At 34.7% G+C, this 23,870-nt stretch overlaps 1 protein-coding gene across 1 annotated transcript in view; it reads right to left on the reverse strand.

Annotated features, from left to right (window-relative positions):
- Window positions 1-22,779, reverse strand: part of LOC113234413 — a 26,017-nt gene extending 3,238 nt beyond the window's left edge. Inside the window, exons 1-10 of the mRNA XM_026469722.1 lie at window positions 22,635-22,779; window positions 19,170-19,293; window positions 16,003-16,170; window positions 15,138-15,280; window positions 12,840-12,942; window positions 10,066-10,291; window positions 8,402-8,524; window positions 3,752-3,913; window positions 2,954-3,142; window positions 245-402 (exon numbers count right to left, since the gene is read on the reverse strand). Coding sequence (XP_026325507.1) covers window positions 245-402; window positions 2,954-3,142; window positions 3,752-3,913; window positions 8,402-8,524; window positions 10,066-10,291; window positions 12,840-12,942; window positions 15,138-15,280; window positions 16,003-16,170; window positions 19,170-19,293; window positions 22,635-22,692 — 1,454 coding nt within the window. The 5' untranslated portion in view covers window positions 22,693-22,779. The remainder of the gene's footprint in view (window positions 1-244; window positions 403-2,953; window positions 3,143-3,751; window positions 3,914-8,401; window positions 8,525-10,065; window positions 10,292-12,839; window positions 12,943-15,137; window positions 15,281-16,002; window positions 16,171-19,169; window positions 19,294-22,634) is intronic.
- Between the last annotated feature and the right edge of the window lie 1,091 nt (window positions 22,780-23,870).

Genomic DNA, 23,870 nt, shown 5'->3' on the forward strand with positions numbered 1-23,870 from the left:
AATACGACCCTAAGTGTTCGTCTCTTCATCATCTTTGTATTAATAATAATAACATTCTACAATATGTTTTTTTTTAATTGACACGTAAAAAAACTTTTTTCTACTTCTGTACTATGATCTATCAACACAGTATCTAATGCTCCCATTACCGGTTGGCGTAATGTGTAAGGTGGCAGTACTTCCCTGGACGAACTCTTTCACAAGGAGTTTTGTTGCTACTTAAAATGTGTATTGTGCAAAATACCTGTCAGTTTCACGTTCTCGCTTTACAGTTTCACTTTCTTGCTTTACAGTTTGTAGCACTCCATTTTGATCGCAATTGTTTAAATTCCCCTCCCCATTGCTGCTGGCTGAGGAATCCGAGTCGTTTAGCACAGGTTGGAGCCGGAAGTGCTCAGGCTCCTGATAAGAAAATTTTATTTATTTATTTAAGAAAATCAACTGTCTCTTACCATAATATACGGAGTATCTTTTTAAATGGGACTATATGGGGAAATCCGAAACCATAGAATATATATGGTTATCTATCACTAGTCTGAAATGACTTTTTCAGAATTAACGTTTGCTCAAGTTTTCATAACATCGAAAGTAATTTTGAGAGGAAGATGTTTTTTTCTTTTAAACTTAACCTAACCGAACCTAATCGTGTCTTTGCAATAAACATTCAACATATTCTGAAAGAACAACTGTTTCGTTATAATTCGTTTTCGGTGTAATGAAAATTCGAACAAACCTTATTTCGGACAAAAAAATTATAAACTTTATATACAAAGAAACTGTCTTAGGAACCATTAATTCTTTATTTGTGAAAAAAATTTTGGCATTGTCAATTTTTTGGTCAAGGTCTTGCTATAAAGTTTATTAAAAAAAAAAATCGGTTAAAATATAAAAGCGGTACTTGGCCACTTCTATTCGATCTCCTTGGTTTTTTGTTTTGTAATGTTTGTTAGGCTGTCATTTTGTTGTTTGTCGTTATGGATTGTTAATAAAAATAATCTTTAAACATTGGTTGTGTTTCATTATTTTATTTACGTGTAGAAAAAGTATTTTATGCCATCATAACATAATTAGGTCTCAAAATCTCGTATCTATTACTTAGACCAATCAAATACGGTACTCGACAAGAGTTGAACTACCTCATCTCGAATTCAAATTTTTCCCATACTAATACAGTTCATTTTGCTAGGGCCGAGCCGAGTGGCGGGGACACTGGCCTTATTTCACAATTTATTTTTTACAAATGGAATTAAAGCCATTTGAAAAATGTATATCGCATAGTATACATGTTCTATTTAGTTCAGTTGACATAAAAAGGATCATTGGTATATGTAAAGGACTTATTGAATACTTTTTCTTGTAAAATTTCGAGGTAAGTTTTTTTTTTTCGGAACATAAATAGTAGATTGTAGAACGCATATAACGCGTCATTTTACCCGAGACGAGTATACTGTGTGGATACTTAAGTCGAGGGTAAAATGGGTTTTATGAACGAGTTATACACTCTGCTTTTCACTTCGATTGCGAGGAAATTAAACAGCTATATTACAAATAAACGATTATTTAAGTAAAATTGAATGTAAAATTACAACAATTATACATATTTAATGTGATGTTTTTTCATTTTATGCACTAGAGTATAAAATCTTATTTTATGCAGCCTACACCCAGCATACTTTAAGGGTCGTATTCCAGAACTCTACTCAATGCTCAAGTCAGGATTTGAGCAGACTTGAGTATGTTTTCAAGCACTGGAAATACGACCCTAATGGCAAGGACTTGAGTATGATTTTCAGTGCTCACTGCAATACTCAAGTCCTGACTTGAGTCAAAGTCAAAGTCAAAGTCAAAGATGATTTATTCCATAGGTAAAATAAATTTACACTTGAAAACGTCACATTTAAGGTACTGCTCGTTCACTACGCTGACCTCCCTGAGAAGAACGAGCAAGAAACTCTAGGGATTGCTCTTTTCAAATAAACTTAAATGCTATGGAATACATTTTGAATCAAATTTGTGTGGATTCTGGAGCCATGTCGTCTTTCCATACATCTTTATCTAACACGTAGTCTTCAATTTTGTAATATGATTTTTCGATCAAAATATTTTTAATGTAGTTTTTAAACTTAGGAAATGATAAACTTAATATATGCTCCGGAATCTTATTGTAAAAACGTATACAGTTCCCCATAAAAGAGTTGTTTACCTTGGTTAAACGAAATCGTGGTACCATGAGTTTGGACTTAGCTCTAAGGTTAATATTATGGATATCTTCTTTCTTATTGAAATTATGTATATTTTTACGGGCATATAAAATATTTGAGTAAATGTACTGTGATGCCACAGTCATGATACCAGTCTCCTTAAACTTTTTTCTGAGAGATACCCGAGAGCCTAAACGGTACACAGAACGAATCGCTCGTGTTTGTAATACAAATATGGTTTGAATATCTGCCGCTTTACCCCACATGAGAATCCCGTAGGACATTATACTATGGAAGTAACTAAAGTAAACTAGTCTAGCAGTACTAACATCGGTAAGCTCACGTATTCTGCGGACTGCGTATGCAGCGGAGCTTAATCTGCTGGCCAGGGACGATATATGTGGAAACCACTGAAGTTTACTATCTAAGGTCACTCCCAAGAAGACTGCTTTATTAACAAGGTCTAACTTTTCTCCGTTTATTTCTATGCTTGGACTAGTCGATTTTACGTTAGGTAATTCAAATTTAACACATTTTGTCTTCCTTCGTCATTTAGTATTGAGTAGAGTTCTGGAATACGACCCTAACAACATGAGAAGTGAAAATACTATTTTGTTTAACCACCAGTCATAGGTGCGAACCCGTACAGCCGGACTTTTTCCCTCTTATTGCAAGGTGCTTTTCTCCGACCGACTCAAGCTCACTCAGCTTTAACAAGTGTAATGACTCCCTTAGTATTTAAGAATACTCACTTCCGTTTCCCAGTCGTCCAACTCAACAAATGCAGGCAGATAGTCTTCCTTGAAATGCAGGTGCTCTTTTCCTGTCTTGGTTTTGTTTCTGAGAGGCGGGGGACTTAGGTACAGCTCTTCGAGGTTTGCTATCCAACCTAGGGCTGATACTTCGGAATCGCCCAGGGGACTGCCTCGGAAGTCTAGGACCTGAAATAAACGTAGGAAGAAAGGAGTAAATATATTTGTAATATTTATTTTTAATTATTACACAAAATGGAGCTAGGCGAGACGTGTTGCGAGACGTGGTGAACACGGGTGGAGTAAAGCGATAATCGAATTAGGGCCAAGAAATGGATATGGAAACGTGAGACGTCTTGTAGAGAGATGGGTGGACGACATTGTCAAAGTTACGGGCAGTAGAGGGGTGAGATTAGCACAGCATCGTGGTGGATGGCACCCAGCAGTGGGTGAAGTCGCGCTGTGGATGACGATGATTAAAGAAAGATAGAATACATAGAAAAAATTCACTTCGATACGGCTGTATTAGAACCAACGTCTCCTAGCAAAGCGTGGCAAACGCTATTCCAGCTAAGCTATATAATAGTGTTTTTTTTAATAGGACAGTATGGGAAATTCCGAAACCGATACAAGGATAAACTGTCTTAGGAACCATTAAGTCTTTTTTTTTGTGAAAATAATTTTAGCATAGTCAATTTTCAGGTCAAGTAACTTAATCGACTTAGTTTCATGAAAGGATCATTTCATCCGAAACAATAGTTTCAATTCCTATGCTTATAATTCCTACGTACTACCAACCTTGAGTTCCTTGAAGCCGTAGCGCGTAGCTAGGGATGCGTAAGCTACGAACTCCCTCATGGCGTAGCAGTTGCGGACATGCAGGACGTGTAGCATTGGCATCTTGCTGAGTGGAAGGAGCGCTGCGGGCTCCAGCCAATCGCATTCCGACACGTCCAATTCCTACGTGAAAACAGCGTTGTTTGTAACATCTCCGAATACTATTCTAAGCACAGAACAGAGCTTAGTGGGTGTGGTATGTGTGCCAACAATATGCGATGTTCCGCCATTTTCGCTTGTGTTATAAAACCACTAAAATAGTGGAAAAATTTCTTATTTTGGAGTGCAAAAATGATAATCGCACCTGTTATATTAACCATGGTGGTATTTCATAGCGCTGCAGCAGGGGCCTACCACAATCTCTTAAAACAATATTACTTTAACCTTACATTGACTTTTCGTACCATAACGCGCATAAAGTAAGCTTATTGTAATGTTAAAACTATGATGTTTTATTGGCAGCTTTCTGACTATTCATTCACTCAGTTCGTACTATGACGCGACTTTAACATTAAAGTAATATTGCTCATAAGTCAAATTTAGCAATCTTAAAATAGTTACACGGATGCAATGGAAACAATATTATTTTCAGTTTTATTGTCTTTATATTAATTTATAATGATTAAAATAATAATAATAATAATAATAATAACGCACACACTCAACATAACCCCGCACTAGGGAAACCCTGTGTCGCGGGTGCCATGGACACACACATAGACAACCACAAATTACACCCAAACTCACGAGAGAAATAAATGTAGGCCATACAAATATTTCTCCCGGCCCGGGAATCGAACCCGGGGACCTCTGCGTGGCAGTCCGGTATGGTAACCGTTCGGCCACGGAGGCAGTTGAAAAAAAGTTAAGTTGAACTTATTTATTTACATATATCACTTCTATATTTTGTTTCTTTTTTATTTAATAGCACATAGGAAACAATTTCTCGTTAAATAAAAATACGCGATGTTTATTTCGTAAAATTATGACAGCGCAATCTATATGCTCCTTAGCGAAACTAACAGTTGACACTAGACTATAATTCCGAATTCAGAACGTGACAATCAAGACTCAGCTTGTTTTATTTATGTTTGTTCATGAAAATGCGGAATAATAATTGAAAACAACGTAATTTTAATAGATTTCATTATTACATACTTTTCTTTTTTTGGTAGTTAAAATTCTCTGAATGTAAATAATATTAAGTACTTTAACATTATATATACTACGATAGGACGATTCGGAACATCAAAAAAGAAAGAGATGGCATTATATATTTCATATAGCGTTATTTCTTTCCTATTTTTAGTAAAGAATAGACAATATTGGGAAATCATTCGTTCTTTCAGTCACTTTAGCAATAATACATTACTTGGTTGACAGGTTTGTCATGGTACGAATATGAGTAATATTATAACAAGCTTACTTTAAGATTACATTTAAACAAGATTGTTTTCGGAAAGGTTATGGTAGGCCCCCAGTTGAATTTTTTTTTTAAATGTTAACAGGCGTTAATCATTCGTCGTCTTTCAGGCATTGCCGCTAGATGGCAGTAAATTGAATGAAATTTCAATATTAAATCGCAACGTCATAAATTTTTTTAGTAAAATATTTTTTAATTTTAAATATTTTTTTTATTTCAATATTTTTCAAGTGCAGAATCGCAATTTGTAATGCAGTAAATTAATATAAAATAAAATCTTATAGTCTCGTTTCCTCTTCCTAATCCATTTGATTATTGCAATCATGTGGTTGATATGGTGTATTTTAAAAACATTTCAGTACCTAAACATGAATACTGATTTAATTTAGCAACATAAAAACATCCACATTATCATAAAATGTTCTAAACAATAAAATTCAACAAACAAACTTAAGCCAACTAAAACTATTCACTTTATATTATCATATTCATTATTAAATACCAGTGACGGGAATCGAGGGAGTCAATTCAGTCAAGCCATCGAGTATATAACCAGAAATTGAGACAAAATGTCATTTAATTTGTTTAAAAACTATTCTGCCATGTCATTGCGGTGACATCTGCGCTCCGATTGGCCAGCCTGAATTCGAAACAATTGACGGGTGTCGTCAACTGTTTCACTTAATCGACCAGTTCAACTTGAGCATTGCTATAATGGATATACATGGAAAAATTACATATTTCATAGGAAATTAAATTGTTTTTTCAAACAAATCATGACCATGGGACTTGTAAAGGGCCGAAACGTCGGTTTGTTTGAAAAAACAAATACACGCGATTTAAATCCGGAAAAATAGTTTCTATTCCTATGTGTAACAATAAAGAAAACCTAAGAACTCGATATACATATTTAATATTTCATTACCGATAAAATTGTAATGTAATTAGATGTTTTGCTGTTTTTTCCACACCACCGAATAGAACAGCCCCCTATAGTTAGAGATATTATCTTTATTACAGTAAATACAGAATATTTTTTCAATATACGGAGACATACATACAGGTCAGTTCTTGGCGCTGTATACTATTTCAGCTTTCTAATTTGTGATTTCAGCGCAAACGAGAGTTGATATTTAAAAATGATATAAGGTGATGATGAGTTGCCAGGGATGGGTGGCATTTATTTCGTCTCTATTTCTGGTTATATACTCGATAAGCCAAACTAACGAAAGAAGTGGATATTCTCTTCTACAAATCCCGGAATTTCTCTGAACTGATTATTTTTGAATACTAAAAAAGGTTCACACTTTAGATAAATTAACTCCGTCAATCTGTTAATTACATTTTATGTATTCATATTTTTAATTCATTTATTGTTGTCCTTTATTTATTATGAAATATATTAAATCATTTTATTTTAAGAAGTCACGTAACATTGCCTGCTGCTATATAGCAGTGAGTATAAATAGGTACCAAAAACGTAATTATATTACTAACAAATCATACGTATGGCAACCTATCACAAACTCGAATTTATTTTTTCCGAAATAACGTTTGGTCGAATTTTCATTACACCGAAAACCGAATTCTAACGAAACCGTTGTTCTTTCAGAATAAATTGGATGTTTATCGCAAAGAAACGATTAGGTTTATTTATTTATTTATTTTCATGCAAGTCACATTTGTACATACAAATGCAGGTTCGTTAGGTTAAGTTAGAACGTCTTCCTCTCAAAATTACTTTCGTGGTCAGTGAGCATAAATAATACTAAAGACGCAACGTCGTACAAACAGTTGTCTAAAATGTGGGACCACTTTGCCAATTTAAAGACTAGCTTTGAAACTGATTGAAATTTCAAAGTAAAATATATTTGTCTCGTTTTTTCTAATGTCAAACTTATTATGTCAAAATGAAATAGTCATAGTGCGTTAAGGGATACGACCAGTGTTACCGGTTTAGAGATAATTTTCCCTAATTTCTTGTAGTCCTCACTGATGGAAAGAGACGACGGAGATAGATAGTAATCAGAAATGGATGAACGAATGATTGTTTACATGAAAATGTATAAACTTAAGGGTCCACGACTGGAATTCATAGTTATTTCAAATAAATTGTAAATATGAAGAGATGACTTTCTAATCTAAGGAATTCATTGCAGTTTCAGTATTTTTTATTTATTGGATAAAGGTGATAAAAATACTGTCTTCCGACAAAGTTTCTGTTTCTATTTAACGAAAACAAATTTATAAAAGGGTAGGTATTACAAATTGCTTGATACACAAACATTTAACTATAGTTTATTACAAATTATTAAACGTCATTGTGCATCATTAGCTTGTTGCACAATTACCTTGTGTTTTCTTACTCAAAATATCTTTTCGTAAAAGTCGTATAATTTTTATCCACTCCGCCCTGCGCGTTAGATTTTTAGGTATTCTGGGAAACAAACAAATACCTTTTTTAATAGTATTACGTATTAATAGTATTACGGTTACAGTTTACGTTAAAACGTTACAACGAATAAACTTGAATTAGAATCACTTTAGACTACGAAGTCAAAAGTAACTTCAAAAAGGTTAACTCCCAATATTATGGGCAAATGAAAATTGATTTACTGGCAACACTGATGTTTAAAGTAAACTTATTTCAATTTTATTTACGACATTCTAAACAAACAAAAGCAAACTTACCTGTAGAAAGTAAACTACGTCACGAGAATTGCAAATTTTAATGACATATTTCACCGTTTTTGATACTTTTTTGCCAGGTCTCGGGGACGTTGTACTCACTCGAATTCAAGATGGTAGAATTATGCCTGCAGGCAACAGTGCCGTGGTACGGTTTGCAGGCGCAGATTGCGCATCTATTGTTTACAAGTATAATATCATTGTTCGAGGTTATGAAATTTCGAGCAAACTTTATTTCTAAAAAATGTCACTTCGGACTTCTGATAGATATCAATAGGTATTTCACAAACTTTCTAATAATTGGTCAGGTAGATATTTCTTCTACATAACCCAATTACCTACTTACCTATTTAAATTCCAATTACGCGAGCAGTCCGTGGGCAGAGCTAGTTTAAATAAGGAGCATTGACAAAAAATGTTCTTTACACCTGCCATCATTACTTGCTAAACATTCTATGTCGAATTTGGCTAGAGTGTAGGTTACAGAGTTATAAACGTACCTTCAAAAAGGGAAGGTAATCATGTATCTTGTACAAGTAGGATTTGGACACGGGCAGGTTGAAGCATTTTGTGCCGCGCAGGGACAACTTCTTCAATCCAGGAGGAAATTTAGATATACCAGTCTGTAATGAAAATTACATAATATATTATACGTTCTACCAGTAGCCCAGGTGCGGCAACAGAAGTTTGTTCGAGTCCAGTTAGACAGAAGAAATTCATCTATTTGCCAAGTTTCATTGGAATCGGTTACCGGAAAGTGCGCAAAACCGGATTCATCCCCTAGTTTGCCACCCTTAGAAATGGAATATTTTTCAAATTCAAATTTAAATGGGATCACTGTCGAGGTATCCTTTTTCCAACAAAAAAAGAATCATCAATATCGGTTCATAAATCTCAAGTTATCGCGTAACATTTTTTTTGAAGGCGGTAAAAAATAATCACAAACTACGGGACTACCGCTTAACTGTCTGTTCCTGAGGTAGTTGCGTTGAGGAGTGACAGTTTACGTAACAGTTATGTCGCGCTGCACAAGGGGCATGTTCTTCAAGATTATTCCTGACGATATTCAATAACAAGTTGAATGAAAAAGTACCAAATGGCCTATATATTATTATAATTTTTTTTAAAAGATCGAACACTTAGAATAAATTCATTGCCGTAATAGTATCACTATTTGTGTTTTTTGAAATTACAGTTTCACTTTTGACTTGGTGAAATTACAAGTTATGTCTCAGGGTGACGGGCGCAGTTTTAGTGGCTCTGAGTGGCACTGTAACTGTTATGGACAGGCGTGTAGCGTACCATCAGGCGCACGACTTGTTCGTCCTGGCACTTGATATTATGAAAAATATATATATATTCTTCCCTGAATTTTGGCTATTCTTTAAGGACATTCTCTCAATCGAACCCCATCCTCAGCTACGGTGAAAAGCTGTCAAATCACGACAATGCACGTTTCAAAGCCTTGCCAAGCTTCTTGGTTGCATTTTTGGCCATGTATTCAATGTATCTGCCGAAGTTTAGATTGGACAACAAGTCCATTCCAAGTAGTTGGAGACGGTCAACTATCGATATGGATATACCAAACAAAAGTTTGCTAGAAGAGACGTCGGTTCGAATCCGGCCGGATCGAAGGAATTTTTTCTAAGTCTATCGTTCGATCTTTGTACTAATAATTATAAGATTTCAGTTAATTGACTTACCTTACTTTCCTATATAATTTTAGAAATTTCTAGACATAAGTTGTACCTCATACCTCGGTGCACGATTGGGCCCAAAAATGGAGGGATCATTTATTAAGTTTTGTAAAAAGTTATGAAACAAAAGTTCTTGTTTATGATGTTAGTATAGTCCAGCAAGGTTGTTAGTATTTTAAAAACAACTCTGTACAGGAAATGAAACTATTTTTACAGATTTAAAACCTTTTGTAACTATAGTGAAAAAATAGGGTTGTTTGCATTAATATTAGACATAACAACTGGCTGATGATTGTACCACCCAGTCAACCGTGACCATGGGACATGTAAAAAGCCCGAAACGTTGGGTTTGTTTGAAAAAACAGTTATACGCGATTTAAATCCGGCAAAATAGTTTTATTTCCTATGTGTAACAATCGCGAAGACCTAAGAACTCGATAACAACTCTCTATATTAAATATACTTACAGTTCGACAATTGATGTTGCAGTATTCAAGGCTGAGTTCCAACAGGTTTGGGCACTGCACTTTCAAGTGTCTCAACAAGCTTTGCGACAGCGTAAATTGTGGCCCCCAGCACGGGACTGCACACTGCGAGTTGGCCTCAGGTCCACTCGGGGAGCCTGAACACAGTCCTGGTTTGTTTGGGACTTCGTCATCAGAGTCTTCTGGCCAGCTGGGAACACCGCTTGATCTGTCCGGATTCCTTTATTGAGTAGATGCAATTGAAACGTATGAGGGTGAAATGGTTATGGAACATAATTACATTAAAAAAACTAATGTATCAGTTAGGGTGCGTTCCCATCGTGTCGTAACGTTTTATTTAAATTCAAATTCTTATTTCAGCAAAAATTTTGTTTTGTAAATCAAAATAAAATAATAAATTTAGATGACAATGACTCAAATTTTTATTGCACGTAGAGCGCACTATAATTTTCCGGAATGAATAAGGAAAAAATACTATAAATAGTCAGAATTGAATTTATGTCTCTCAAAATATTCTCCGTTAGCGTTAATGCACTTTTTCATACGAATGAACAAATTTTGAAAACATTTATGCCACTCCTTCGTGACAATCTCTGAAACATATTTTTCATACTCTTCGACAGCCTCTTCAGGTGATGAAAATCGTTGACCGCGTCACTGGTTCTTAATTTTTGGAAACAACTAAAAGTCACAAGGTCGGGATTGTACGCGGGATGGCTCACAAGGTCAACGTTGTCCACCTACAAAAATTCATTTGTCTGTCTGGCCGTGTGAGAACTGGCATTATCGTGGTGCAAGATGATACGGCGTTCATGGTTATTTTTACGGAATTTGTCAATAACTTCCGGCAAACAAATGGTCGTGTACCAATCACTATTCACGATATAACGATTCTCCAAAGCAATAGTAGCCACGTGTCCAGTTTTATTATAAAAGAAGCAATCATCCGCTTAGAGGCACTTTGCACGCGCGCCACTTTGGTTGGTTTCGGCTCGTATTATCCCATACGCTCGATTGTTGCTTTGTTTTGGGATCGTAACTATAAATCCATGTTTCGTCACCTGTTACTATTTCCCACATCAAATTTGACGCCTCTTCGTTGAATCTGGTAAGCCTGGCATTGCACCAAGAGACGCGATTCGTTCTTTGAGCCTCAATCAAATAGTGTGGGATCCACCGAGAGAACTGACTGTCCTTAACATAACTCCACAAAAAATAATCCAGCAGTGTTAAATCACATGATCGAGCTGGCCACTTAACGGCTGAATTTCGTGAAATTATGCGATCGGGAAATTTGATTTGCAATAAATTCGACGACTGGTTTCGATGGCTGTGTGACTTGTGGTACCGTCTTGTTGAAACCACATGTTAGTGTATCCATATCATCCATAATAGGCCAAAATAGAGTTGTTAACATCCCTCGATAGCGTAATCCATTGACCGTAACAGCATTTCCAGCCGAATTTTCGAAAAAGAACGGCCCAATGCCAACGGCACAAATCACATAGCCACCGAAACAATGAATTTGTTGCAAACCAAAATTCCCGATCGCATAATTTCACGAAATGCAGCCGTTAACTGGCCTGCTCCATCATGTGATTTAACACCGCTGGTATATTCTTAATGGGGTTATGTTAAAGATAGTCTATACGGAGCCAAACGAATCGATTGCAGACTTAAAACTCAACATTCGTGAAGTGATTAACGAAATAGACCCACCATTTTGTCAAAAAGTGATTAAAAACTTTATTGAAAGAATCGACATCTGTAACTGTGCTTGTGGTGGACATTTATCAGATATCATTTTTCATTCAAAATTGCCAAACCTTACTTTTTTTAATACAATAACAATTTGAATCATTGTCATCTAAATTTATTGTTTCATTTTTTTTACAAAACAAAGTTCTTGTTGAAAAACCCTTTAGTATTGGTAAAAAGCGCGTACCTGCACCAATCCAAACTTCATAGGAGAGGGATTCAACGTTATTAATTTGTTATTTCAACGGCTACGACTTTCATTTTTGCACAGTAAGCATTAATTTATGTTGTCTACGGACTGATAACAATAGATTAAGGACTAAATTACCGAAATGGAAACTCATAATCAAATGCTGGTTACGCGTAATAGCACTATCCGCGTCGATATACATTATGTTGTGGACATTTATTTTGAACGACTGTCGTGTCAAGCTGTTCCCACTAGATCGTGACGACAATTTATACGTTTAAGGCAGCCGCGTTGTCGTGTGGACGACAGAATCGTTTAAGCTGCGATTATCAGTCGTCACATTTTTATCGTCATGCTTTATTTATTGTCAGACGACTGTCGTTCGCCTCTTCCCATTGTCACGACACAGTCTGTTGTCGTAATGTCAAAAAAGTAGTCAACGACAGTTAATCGTATTGTTCTACGTATAAACTTCATTTAAATATACAACCCACGACACTTTAAACTGTACCGACTGTCTGACATCACGGAGGATTTAAAATTAAGATTTCGGAAATTTTAAATATGCTTATATAGGTTATGTAAGGAAAACCCCTAGTATGACTCAATTGAACTAGTGGATTCATTCAATTAATTAATCGATTTGTAGTTGCCATTACAATTGGCCATTACTAAACCGTCTATGGTCGGATCAGTGACTTCTTTGCTTTTTGTTCAAAATGCATTGGAATGAAGTATAATTAACATCGTTATAACCATTAACGTCGTTAATATTTCATTACGCCATGTGAGTGTGAACGTAACTTACCTAGGCAGCTGGTGAGCGTTGATATGCATCCTGGCATGCTGCCTGAAGAGAGGGTAGGGAGGTTCGCGAATCGCGCTATCCACGTAACATTGCTCGACTGCGTCTGTCAAATTCAGTCATAAATCGGTTTTTTAAATTGTCTTATTCACAAATAAAATAGTTTACAAAAAGAAACAAAAAAAAATAGCGAATAAAAACGACTTTACTCCATCTAACCTTAGAGGATGGAAAAAATAAAGGAAAGGAATTGCCCTATCTACGGAATAAACGACCCTACCTAAACAAAAAATGTCCACCACAAATGGCGGATTTAGTGTTGTACCATAATCATAGATAAGTCAATATCGACATGCAAATGTATGACTTGAATGTTGAAACTGTTGTTAATGTGTTTTATGTTTGCAAATTTGTGTAGTTTACTGTAATCAAAGTATGATAAATACTAGGCTATTATTACTAGGCAAGTAATGAGCCATTTTAATCAAAATTAAATATAAAGTTAATTACCAATAAATGTAACGATGTAATTGCATTATCATGTAATCTACTTACATTCAAAGTTCTATTAAAATTTGACTTCAAAATGGAGCTAACAAACGAAGATGGTATTTGATTCACTGTTTATGTTCGGCAGTCCTATAATTTCTAACCATTCTTTCTTTCTTTTATCATTTGTAGGTAAACTTTAAAAATAATAATAATGTAATAATAAAAACCTCGTAGTGAATTGTTTTAACAACAGAATATCGATAATATGACTGCTTTCTAGAACAACACTATCTCAAAATAATCGTTATCAACAATCATCAAAATATACTAACAAACAGGCAATCTAAAGTAACCAAAGCAAAATTCGGCAAGACTTATGAATAAACTATTTAAATGAGTCTCACTACATGAGATATTTGGGCTATTGTGTGACTTATAAACAGAAAAATAACACATATAGATGTAATGTAACATTCGGTTGATTTCCGATTTTCTACTGCCGCACCCCTTAATGCTGCAGCGGCGCATTTTCATCAATACTCAATTGTTCTCACTGTCAATATTTTTGTCCATTTCATTACAATTCATGCGAATAATTCACTAAAACATTTGGGCAAACATTGGTTTTGACATTTGATGTAGGTACTTCCCTTTGACAACCAGAAACGGTTATCAAAGGGTACTCCAAAAATGGTAAAATGAGGACAGTTGGCATTTAAGATGACGTTACGTATTTTCGATTCTCGTTTTTGAAATAAATCAATGTAGTGCTATCTCTTTTGGCTTATGACGACACGGAGTAGTTAAACGAAGACAATAAAATGTTTATGTTTTCAACGTCTCAATGCATCCGAAACATATAACGTGTGATTTATATATGTCATTATAACATGTCCTTTGGTTTCCATAGTCTAAGCGTCCAACCATTTGTTTCACTTTTGGCATATGCCTCTGAAATTTCGTAATTATTGACATACAACCATACACAAAAAAGACAATACCTCCTGAACTCTTTTATTTTTTAATTTTAGTGAAGCGACGTGTTCTTTAGCTCCAATATTTATCTAACCAACAGGTTATATAACAAATATATTATTCAAGTTGATAAATTTTGAAATGAAATAAATTATAAACAATTATAATAAATTCCTATTGTTTATTCTAATGAATCGTCGGATTCTTCTCCATATGAACGGGAATCATCACTTGAATCCTCATTAACATGAATGATTAATTCTATCCCCATCAGACTATATCTTTTTTTTTAACACGTTCACATTCACGATTAAAACTTCATAAACAAAATCGATTGTTATAAAAAAATCGAATCGGAAACGCATTAGAACAACACTAATTGATTACAATTCGAGTTGTCAAAAGTTAAATAAATGGTTGGACCACAGACCACATTCTCCGGTGGGTTGCGACGGATTTTAAAAGATTCATGTATCTCTGTCATCTAGGGTTGCCAGATACTGTTTTATCATGTCCGGGGCAATTCTACTAAGGTAAAGGAGACGGGCCGTCTACTACTAGAATTAATTTCGTCGCCTTACTATGTTCAACTCGTATCTTATAAAGAGTGATTATTTAGGACATGACAAAAACTTCTATTTATAATTATTAATACAAAGATTGAACACTCAGAAAAAATTCCTTCGATCCGGCCAGTGTATACCGTGCCAGATGCTATATCAACTCACGGATATGCGGATCAGTGGACGCAGTTGCATGAACTTCTATACAAAGAATACTAAGATCCGTATAATGCGGTCCGACCGTTTAGCGGTACATGTCATATGCACTTACAGCCGTATCTAGCAGAACGTGATGATGAATTTCCATCTTCATTATCATCATCGTCACTGAAACCATAAAGCTGCCTTTTCTCACGTTCGTACTTGGCCTTGGCTTCTTCTTCTTCGCGGGTAGTACTCGAGAGGCCGTTGCAGCTGTGAATTAAAGTTAATAACGTTTTCATATTTAACGTGTAATAAAAAAACTGACCTCAAAAGTCATTCATCCCCTAGTTTGCCATCCTTAGAGGTGGAATATTTTCTTCGAATTTAAATGGGACCACTTCTGAGGTACCCTCTTTCCAACAAAAAATCGGTCCACAAGTTATCATACACACAAAAAAATTACAGTCGAATTGAGTACCTTTTTCTTTTATATTTTTCTAAATATCAACTTTCGTTTGCGCTGAAATTACAAATTAGAAAGCTGAAATAGTACAGCGCCAACAACTGACCTGTGTGTAATAAAGATTGAGATGTTCCTTCGGTGGTGTGGAACAAAACAAACGGAATCACATTTCACCGGTAATCAAATATCAAATAAGTATGTAATTTTTCAATTTTCGTCCATTATAGCAAAGCTTAAGTTAAACTGGTCGATTCGAAGTGAAACAAAGTATGGTAAAGGGCTGGCCAATCGGAGCGCAGTTGTCACCGTAATGATTTGGCAGAATAGTTTTCAAAGAAATTAAGACATTTCGTCTCTATTTCTGGTTATATACTCGATGATTCAATCAAACCATTGCCAATACGATTCAAAGATGAAATTGTCTAAATTTGGCGAGGTAAATTCAAATACTATTTTCGGTGCAACTAGGTTGGAATTTTGTGTTGGACCACTTTTATTCTAAAGGTGCGAAATGTATTTTAATACTTACCCCATGGATAGTTGAGCTAGGCCTGTCAGGTGCACCCGAATAGTTGCATCGTGTACAACGTGTGATAGGTACCACTGCAGCCGCGCACGCCCGCACTGCTCGTCGCGCGAATCAAAGCTGTTCCAGAGGGACCGATCCAGGATAAGGGACCCTAGTCGTGGGCAGGTGCTGGAAGACATAGTACACAAATTTTAATTTATACAGGGTTATTTGTAACAACATCGTAGGACTAACATTACTAATACTGCGGTCGGAGTGACTTCTTTGGGTTCTCTGGTGGAAATGGGTGTTCCGCAGGGCTCAATACTTGGACCGTTTTTATTTCTCATTTATATGAATGATCTGCCATTATTTGTTAAGGACCATTGCGAAATAGTATTGTTTGCTGACGAAACAGCCTTGATTTTTAAAACAGACAGACATGACGTTAACTATGACCATATTAATGATACCCTCTCTAAGGTAGTTTATTGGTTTAATGCTAACAATTTGTTGCTTAATGCCAAGAAGACAAAGTTGTTAAATTCGGATTACCTAACGTAAAATCCACTAGTCCAAGCATAGAAATAAACGGAGAAAAGTTAGACCTTGCTAATAAAGAAGTCTTCTTGGGAGTGCCGTTAGATAGAAAACTTAGAAAATTATTTTTATTTAAAAGTCATGTTATTACAAAATTGAAGACTACGCGTTAGATAAAGATGCATGGAAAACGACATGGCTCTAGATTCCACTCAAATTTGATTCAAAATGTGTTCTACAGAATTTAAGTTTATTTCAAAAAAAACAATCCTTACTTTCTTGCTCATTCTTCTCAGGAAAGTCAGCGTAGTGGACGAACAGTAGCTTATATATGACGTTTTCATGGTTTCAAGTATAAATTAATTTTACCTATGGAATAAATGATTCTTGGACTTTGGAAGAAAGTTAGGCACCAGCAGAAAATTTTAAATTCGTAGATAAATGTGTTTGAATATCTTTTAGATTTCTCTGATAAAAAGAATAGGTCAACCGTGACCATGGGACCTGTAAAGGGCCCGAAACGTCGGTTTGTTTGAAAAAACAAATATACGCGATTTAAATCCGGAAAAATAGTTTCATTTCCTATTTGATATTAAGTTGTTTATTTATGTTATATATAATAATATATTTTAACCCGATTTAAAAACGGAGTTAACAAAGCGCCGGGTTAAACTCGGACACTTACCCATCTCTGATCCTTACAAATAAACTCTATATACAGGTGGCCCATTTTCAGTGGGTCAAAATTTTTTTTGAATTAGAATAAACGTAACGACCCATTTAAAATAAACATTAGTTCCACGAACATCAATAGTTTAGAAGTTATGATTTTTTACGTATTTTTAAAAAATTTCTGCTTTAGTCATTAAAATCACTCTAGTTTGAAAACTTTCCACTAAATTAATTGAAATCTGGTAAGGAAATAGTGTGACCATGTAGCTAGAATGCAATGAGCCATTTTTGTGTTTGTACTTTAGATTGCGCCGTAATTTTTTATATGTTCACGAACTAAACGTTAAATTTTCGAAAAACTCCTGACTGAAAAATGTACAATCAGAATTTGCTAATGGTCTTAAAAACTACCATAAGATAGAGGGACTGTTTACAAATATAATTGTTGTGTTGCAACTGTTGTAACATCTTTACAAATTGTCATGACGTGCACTAAGTCACTAAAAGTAGCAGTAGGGCTACTTGCCCTACCTTGCCCTGTCGCCAAGCAGTAATGTCAGCATTACTTTGTTCCGGTTTTGAAGGGTAAGGGTGGTGGTGAAATTATAGGCACATGGGACTTGTCAACTTATGTCTCAGGGTGACGGGCGCAGTGGTAATGCCCCTCAGATCTTTGCAATTTAAAGCTCTGGGTGGCACTGTACCTGTTATGGACAAGCGCGTAGCTTACCATCACGCCAAACTTAGTTTTTAGTCAAATTTACTCTTTTTGCTCATTAATAGCAATAATTTTCTATTTATATTAGATACAATAATTAATTATACAATTTTGAAATCTACTTTAAACACATATTATTTTAGAATAGTTGGCCTTTCAGGTTATCATAATTTTTTTTTTATATGAAAGATGCTTAAACTTTGGGGAAAAAAAAAATTGCACTAAAATATAAAATAAAACATTTTTTAAATTTAAGTGCCATAGTTAGTCATACTACTTACTGCCTATCTATTAGCACAGTTAATGTAGAATTATAACACCAAAAAACCGAAGGAATTGATTAACTTGTAGTCGTGGTGTACAAAAACGTAAAATATGGTGAAAATAATTAAATTTAAAGAAAAAAAATATATCTTAGGTATTACATGGGACATATTTTTCTTTATATATTTTTTTTTGAACATTCATAAGCTCTACTATAAGGCATTTCAGGCTTATTCATTATTTACCGGACACCTGTATAAGTCAATTTATGGATACTATCAATTTTTAAACCCTACGAAATTCGTCCTTAGCGTCTTGGGAGTTAATTCTGTGGAAGTAAGACGTAATTTTGATCTGATGACTATTGCTGGATAAATCGTGCCCACGCTAAATAAATTTGATCTGTGGCCACGCGGTCACCATCTTCTGGCAGTCCCGGCAGTGCGCACTGTGTCACATAGTAAGTCACCACGTGTTGGCGCTCTGTATTGTTTTAATACGCTTCTCGTATCTGTACCAGGGTGGCATGTTTTTGCAAGTATATGAGTGGCTGTGCGGGACGAATGCTTGAAGTTTTGTGAGAATATGGATGCATGACTATCTTCCGTCAGTTCTAAGGTTTTCGTGAGTGTTACATATAGGAAATAAAACTATTTTCCGGAATGTAAATTGCGTATATTTGTTTTTTTAAACAAAGCAACGTTTTGGGCCCTTTACAACCCAACCGTGACCATGGGACCTGTAAAGAGCCCGAAACGTTGGTTTGCTTGAAAAACTAAATATACGCGATTTAAATCCGGAAAAAATAGTTTAATTTCCTAATTTCTATGATTTATTATTAGTAATATCTAGTTAATGAATTTCACAGTGCCTTGGTGATTTACTGTAATACAGTTTAAGTTTATGAAATAAATAAATAAATAATTAAAACACAAATAAAAATTCATTCGATCTTATTCGAACCTGGCCATCCAGGGAAACTTTCAAAACTTACAATCCCAAAGCCTTCAAGTCTCTAGGCGAAAGATGCCGAAGGATGAAAAGCAAGACATCATCGGAGAGATCCAGGAGTTGTGCTGAGCCTTTGTAGTCGTCTAAGTTTGTTTTGCTTGGTGACGCTGTTAACAAATAAATTATACACTAAATATTTTTATCCTTTGTTTACATTCCACAGAAATTTTTTTGGAATTTATGGAGACGTACACACAGGTCAGTTGTTGGCGCTGTCTATATTTCAGTGCAAACGACAATTGATAATTATAACCAATGTATTAGTGATGAGTTACCGGAAATGTATGGCCCTTATTTCGTCTCTATTTCTAGTTATATACTCGATGGTAACAATAGAGTTTTCAAAAATTCCTTTGCGTTAGAAGTTTACTAATCAATCAGACATTCACTAATGTTATAATAACATTTAATTTTATTTAATAATAAGTCTTTTAATTTTTAATAAAATATTTTATTATTTGTTTCGTTTTTTATTAGATCAGGCATGATAAGCAAGACGAAAGTACAGTTAATCTGGATCTAGGTAGAAGTAATACATTTTTTTGTCATAATACAGATTTTGATTGGCTAATAAATTGATGGTGTTCAACCATTAATTGGTCTGCAGGTTTCTAGGCTCAGAAGTTTTTAAAGTTAGAACTTACACCTCACCTGCAGGTTAACTTCGTAAACGCGATTGGACTTCACAATTAATTCGTAATCTGCGATCGTTTGTATATAGTTGTGCTTGGAGAGCGTGTTTGGGGTGCATGACAACCCCACACAACTGTCTGTGTAGACAAAATTCCATAAGGAAAGTAAATATATTATTTATTATTATGTATTTAAATAATAGGTGGACAAAAATATGTTGCAGTGACATTTATAAAACGAATATATTGGCATTGTAAAGATTATGATGTATTGTGGTGGTATTTTTTGTTGTAGCTGTAAAATGCTACATAAATTAACTGTTCAAAACATTGCGCAACAATTGAAAGACAAAGAAGAAGCTATTGATAGTGCTTTTAAAGGTTAATCACAACATGAATTGACCATAACTGTGCATGAGAAGAAAACAAAGCCTCTTGTGTCTTTTTTGATGGTGCCACCTTGACTGCTACAAAAATGACACAAGAGGCTTGAAAGAGACCCTGAATTAGCATGTAGCAATCTGGTCGCATAAACAAGGCCATATATACCGTAGAATCAAGCACCGAAAAACCAAGATGGATTGTTCTGAAGGCTTAAAACATGTGCAAAGATCACATGATTCTAGTCTGCCAAAATTGTGATGAAGAAAATTAGCTTTTACCAATGTTGTTTTTTTTTTATAAGTTAGGAAATAAGTGTCTTCAAATATTGTTATTAACAAAAGCCTGACTTTGCACGTATTTTGTATTTTATTTCACGAGTCTAATTTAGGGGTGTTGCACACCTCACAATTTAATTCAATGACTTTTTTAGTGCAACTAATTAAGGGTTATATAAATTTTATTTTATTTAATTATACAAATGCTCCATGGTTCACTAAAATACATGAAATCCACGAATATCTTAAAATGCCTAGAATTATTGAGGAAATAACTAGGCTAACTAAGTCCTATCAAGAAAGAATAGCCACTCATACTAATAAACTAGCTAGTGCATTGTGTTTACCACGGATGAGAAGATTGAAGTGTAAACACATTTGGGATTCAACTAACTGAGCTGAGTAGTTTTCCACATAAAGGCAACCCAACATTGGGAGGGTATGCCTGATATGCCAAAATATTTTTTAAAATATTAACTGTTTATGGTCTCACATAAGACCGGTTGTATGTTGGCAAAAAGAAGAAAAAAAATATACATTTTGATTTCTGTTTTATTCAATCAATATATTTATTTGTCATCACAGGTCGTAACATTATAGGGTTGTAGTCTTATTTAGCACAGCTATGATGTACCTCTTACAGAGGCATAAGTTTAGATTGGACATAAATTTATGTCCAACCTAATCTTAATTTATGAAATATTAAATTATACATTACAATGTCAGCTAATAAATCTATACAATGTCAGAACAAAATTTAAATTAATTTCACTATGTTAATATTCAATTATAAGCATAAATATTCACACTATATTGTCATTCAACTATATAGCATTTTTTAATAAATAGCCTTGACAATTCCCTCCTGAACACATCCAAGTAGAGGATTTTTAACTTTGTGGCAGTTTGTTAAGTGACAGTGAGACCTCCTTACATCGTCATCCCACCTTTTTATCGCCTTTCTCTGGTTCCTGGCCACTCGTATTTAAATTTTGGATTCTCCAGTAGCTCTTTTGCCTCGCATTCTGATTTTGTTTTGTTCCACCGCCATTCCCTACTCTATCACGACAGCATATGGAGCTGGTTAAAATTCAATCACATCTAATTTTGATTCCTTTACTAAGTTTATAAACACTACAGCGTTATCATGTACCTATGAATATGTATCTGTAATTCAGTATAACTCTGCCTTTTGGGATAAGTGTCTACTTAATATCTACATATCCATCAAGTTAGGGAGAGTTTGTTACCTTTTCTTTAACTGACTTAATATAAATTTGTGGACCTAAAGTTTTCTGTTTTACTGCCGTGAACCTGGTCATGGCTTGTTAGGGTTACAACCCTTTCAGTTGTGCCATGGTAGTAGGTACCATGTTAAGGGCGCTTTTTTTCTTAAAAGCTGAGTTACAAGAGATGGTGTCATTGGTGCACATTTGAGGATTTCTAATGCGTAGATTAAAACCCAGAACGACCATTTTTACCCTGTAGAGTTCGGGGTTAGATTTTAGAAATGTACGCGATTCCAGTATTATTATATTAATTCCACATTGTTAGTATGGTAACTCCCTAGGATGAATATGAGCAAGTAACTTAGTAAGGGTCAACAAAGACTAAATTATCACCACCAAATTGAAAGAAAGGCCAAGTCTCCAGTACCCGTTACAGATGAGCATGTATGAAAGCATTGATGCTTGTGACCCTTCGCGTTTCCAGCTAATTCTTCTCAGGGGAATCTGCCTTACAAATTAGCAGTGGTGTATAATCAAGTGTAATATGTTTACCTATGAAATTATAATCTTTTGAGTATGAAGTTGATGTGTGATAGGATCGTAGCAGATGGCAGGCTGTGGCTTCTGTCTACGCCGATGGGAGAATGGCATTGAATTGTATGCATGTGTATAGACGTTACAAACAAAGGCGATAATAAGACAAAATCTGGCGGTACACATAAAGCGACTACAACAATTTTGGTTATCATTTATATGCGCGCGCCAAACGGGAATCAATATTTCAACGCGAATTTAATAAAGCTAAGCAAGGACAAGGTTGTAATGGTCGGAATTTGTTTGAACTAGATATTGTGTAAGGTCATTTTCGGTATCTTTTTAAAAACCATTGATATATTACATCAAGGTAGTGCTAAATTACTAAACTTACAATCTCGTATGCAACCGCTGTCGTCCATGTCACGTTTTTCCTCCGAATAAGTCCCCATTTTCACAAAGAAACCAAATTAATATAAAAATGTCGGTACATATACAACACGACGCTTAAGTCCTTCCACGCTAAGAAATAATACTGTCCGAGGACAAAGAACCGATTAAAACAGAGAGAGAAATAAACAAATCCGTTTTGGAACAATTCCAATATGAGTGATACACGATTTTGTCTCAAAAATCAATTTTTCTCAGAATCTCCAAATTACAAGATCTCATCCCCATATTTATTTTTCAGCACTGTTTCACGGCTACAGACGCTACATTACATCTTTTCAAATTCAAATCTTAATAAACATTTGAAATTTTCTTTACTGTGAAACACAACATAACAAACAAACAACGAATTTCAAACAGTAAAGAAAATGGTGCAAGGTTTTGAAATAAGTAGATTTATTAAATATTCATTGATAAACTTAGATTAATTGTTTACAGTGTTTTCATAGAATCCATCCTCTCTAGGTGACTAAAATTAAAAATATACATATATACCTTAGTGTTGTGCTCTACATTTATAACGATCGTTTGCTAATATATAATCGAGATGTTTAAAATACTAATTAGAGGACGTTACATACAAAAGGATTAATATTCGAGTATGGTAAATAAATATTGATAGATAATTATTATTGATTTTTTATTTTTGGACTTTTCAATTTGTTGAGTATGTTAAGCTAAACCAATAAATAAACAGGTAAATAAATAAGTTTTTAAATTTGATTTGTCGATCGTTGGGTCCGATATATATAAATACACTAGTCTGTAGAATAATTGACGTGAATCTGTTAATATTTGACAAATACCCGTTGATAAATAAAGGTATTTTCATTTGCGAAACCATTCGACTTACCATATTAAGCCATAATCGTTCCGTTGTCCTGTGCCATCGAGTATATAACCAGAAATAGAGACTAAATAAGGACCATCCATCCCTGGCAGCACATTAAGTTTATGGGCCTTAAATAAGTTTTAAATATCACATCTCATTTGCAGAGAAATCACAAATTAGAAAATTGTAATGGTACAGCGTCAACAACTGACCTGTGTGTACATCGCCGAATATTCCAAAAATATTCTATACTACTTGGTGTAACGGGCTGGTGTCCACAACTCGACGTCAAGGCGCCTATTTTGCGTGAAAAATATTAAAAATATTCTGTATTTATTGTAATACAGA

This window comes from Hyposmocoma kahamanoa, unplaced genomic scaffold, assembly GCF_003589595.1.
Source record: "Hyposmocoma kahamanoa isolate Upper Pololo Valley unplaced genomic scaffold, ASM358959v1 84, whole genome shotgun sequence".
Lineage (NCBI taxonomy): Eukaryota > Metazoa > Arthropoda > Insecta > Lepidoptera > Cosmopterigidae > Hyposmocoma > Hyposmocoma kahamanoa.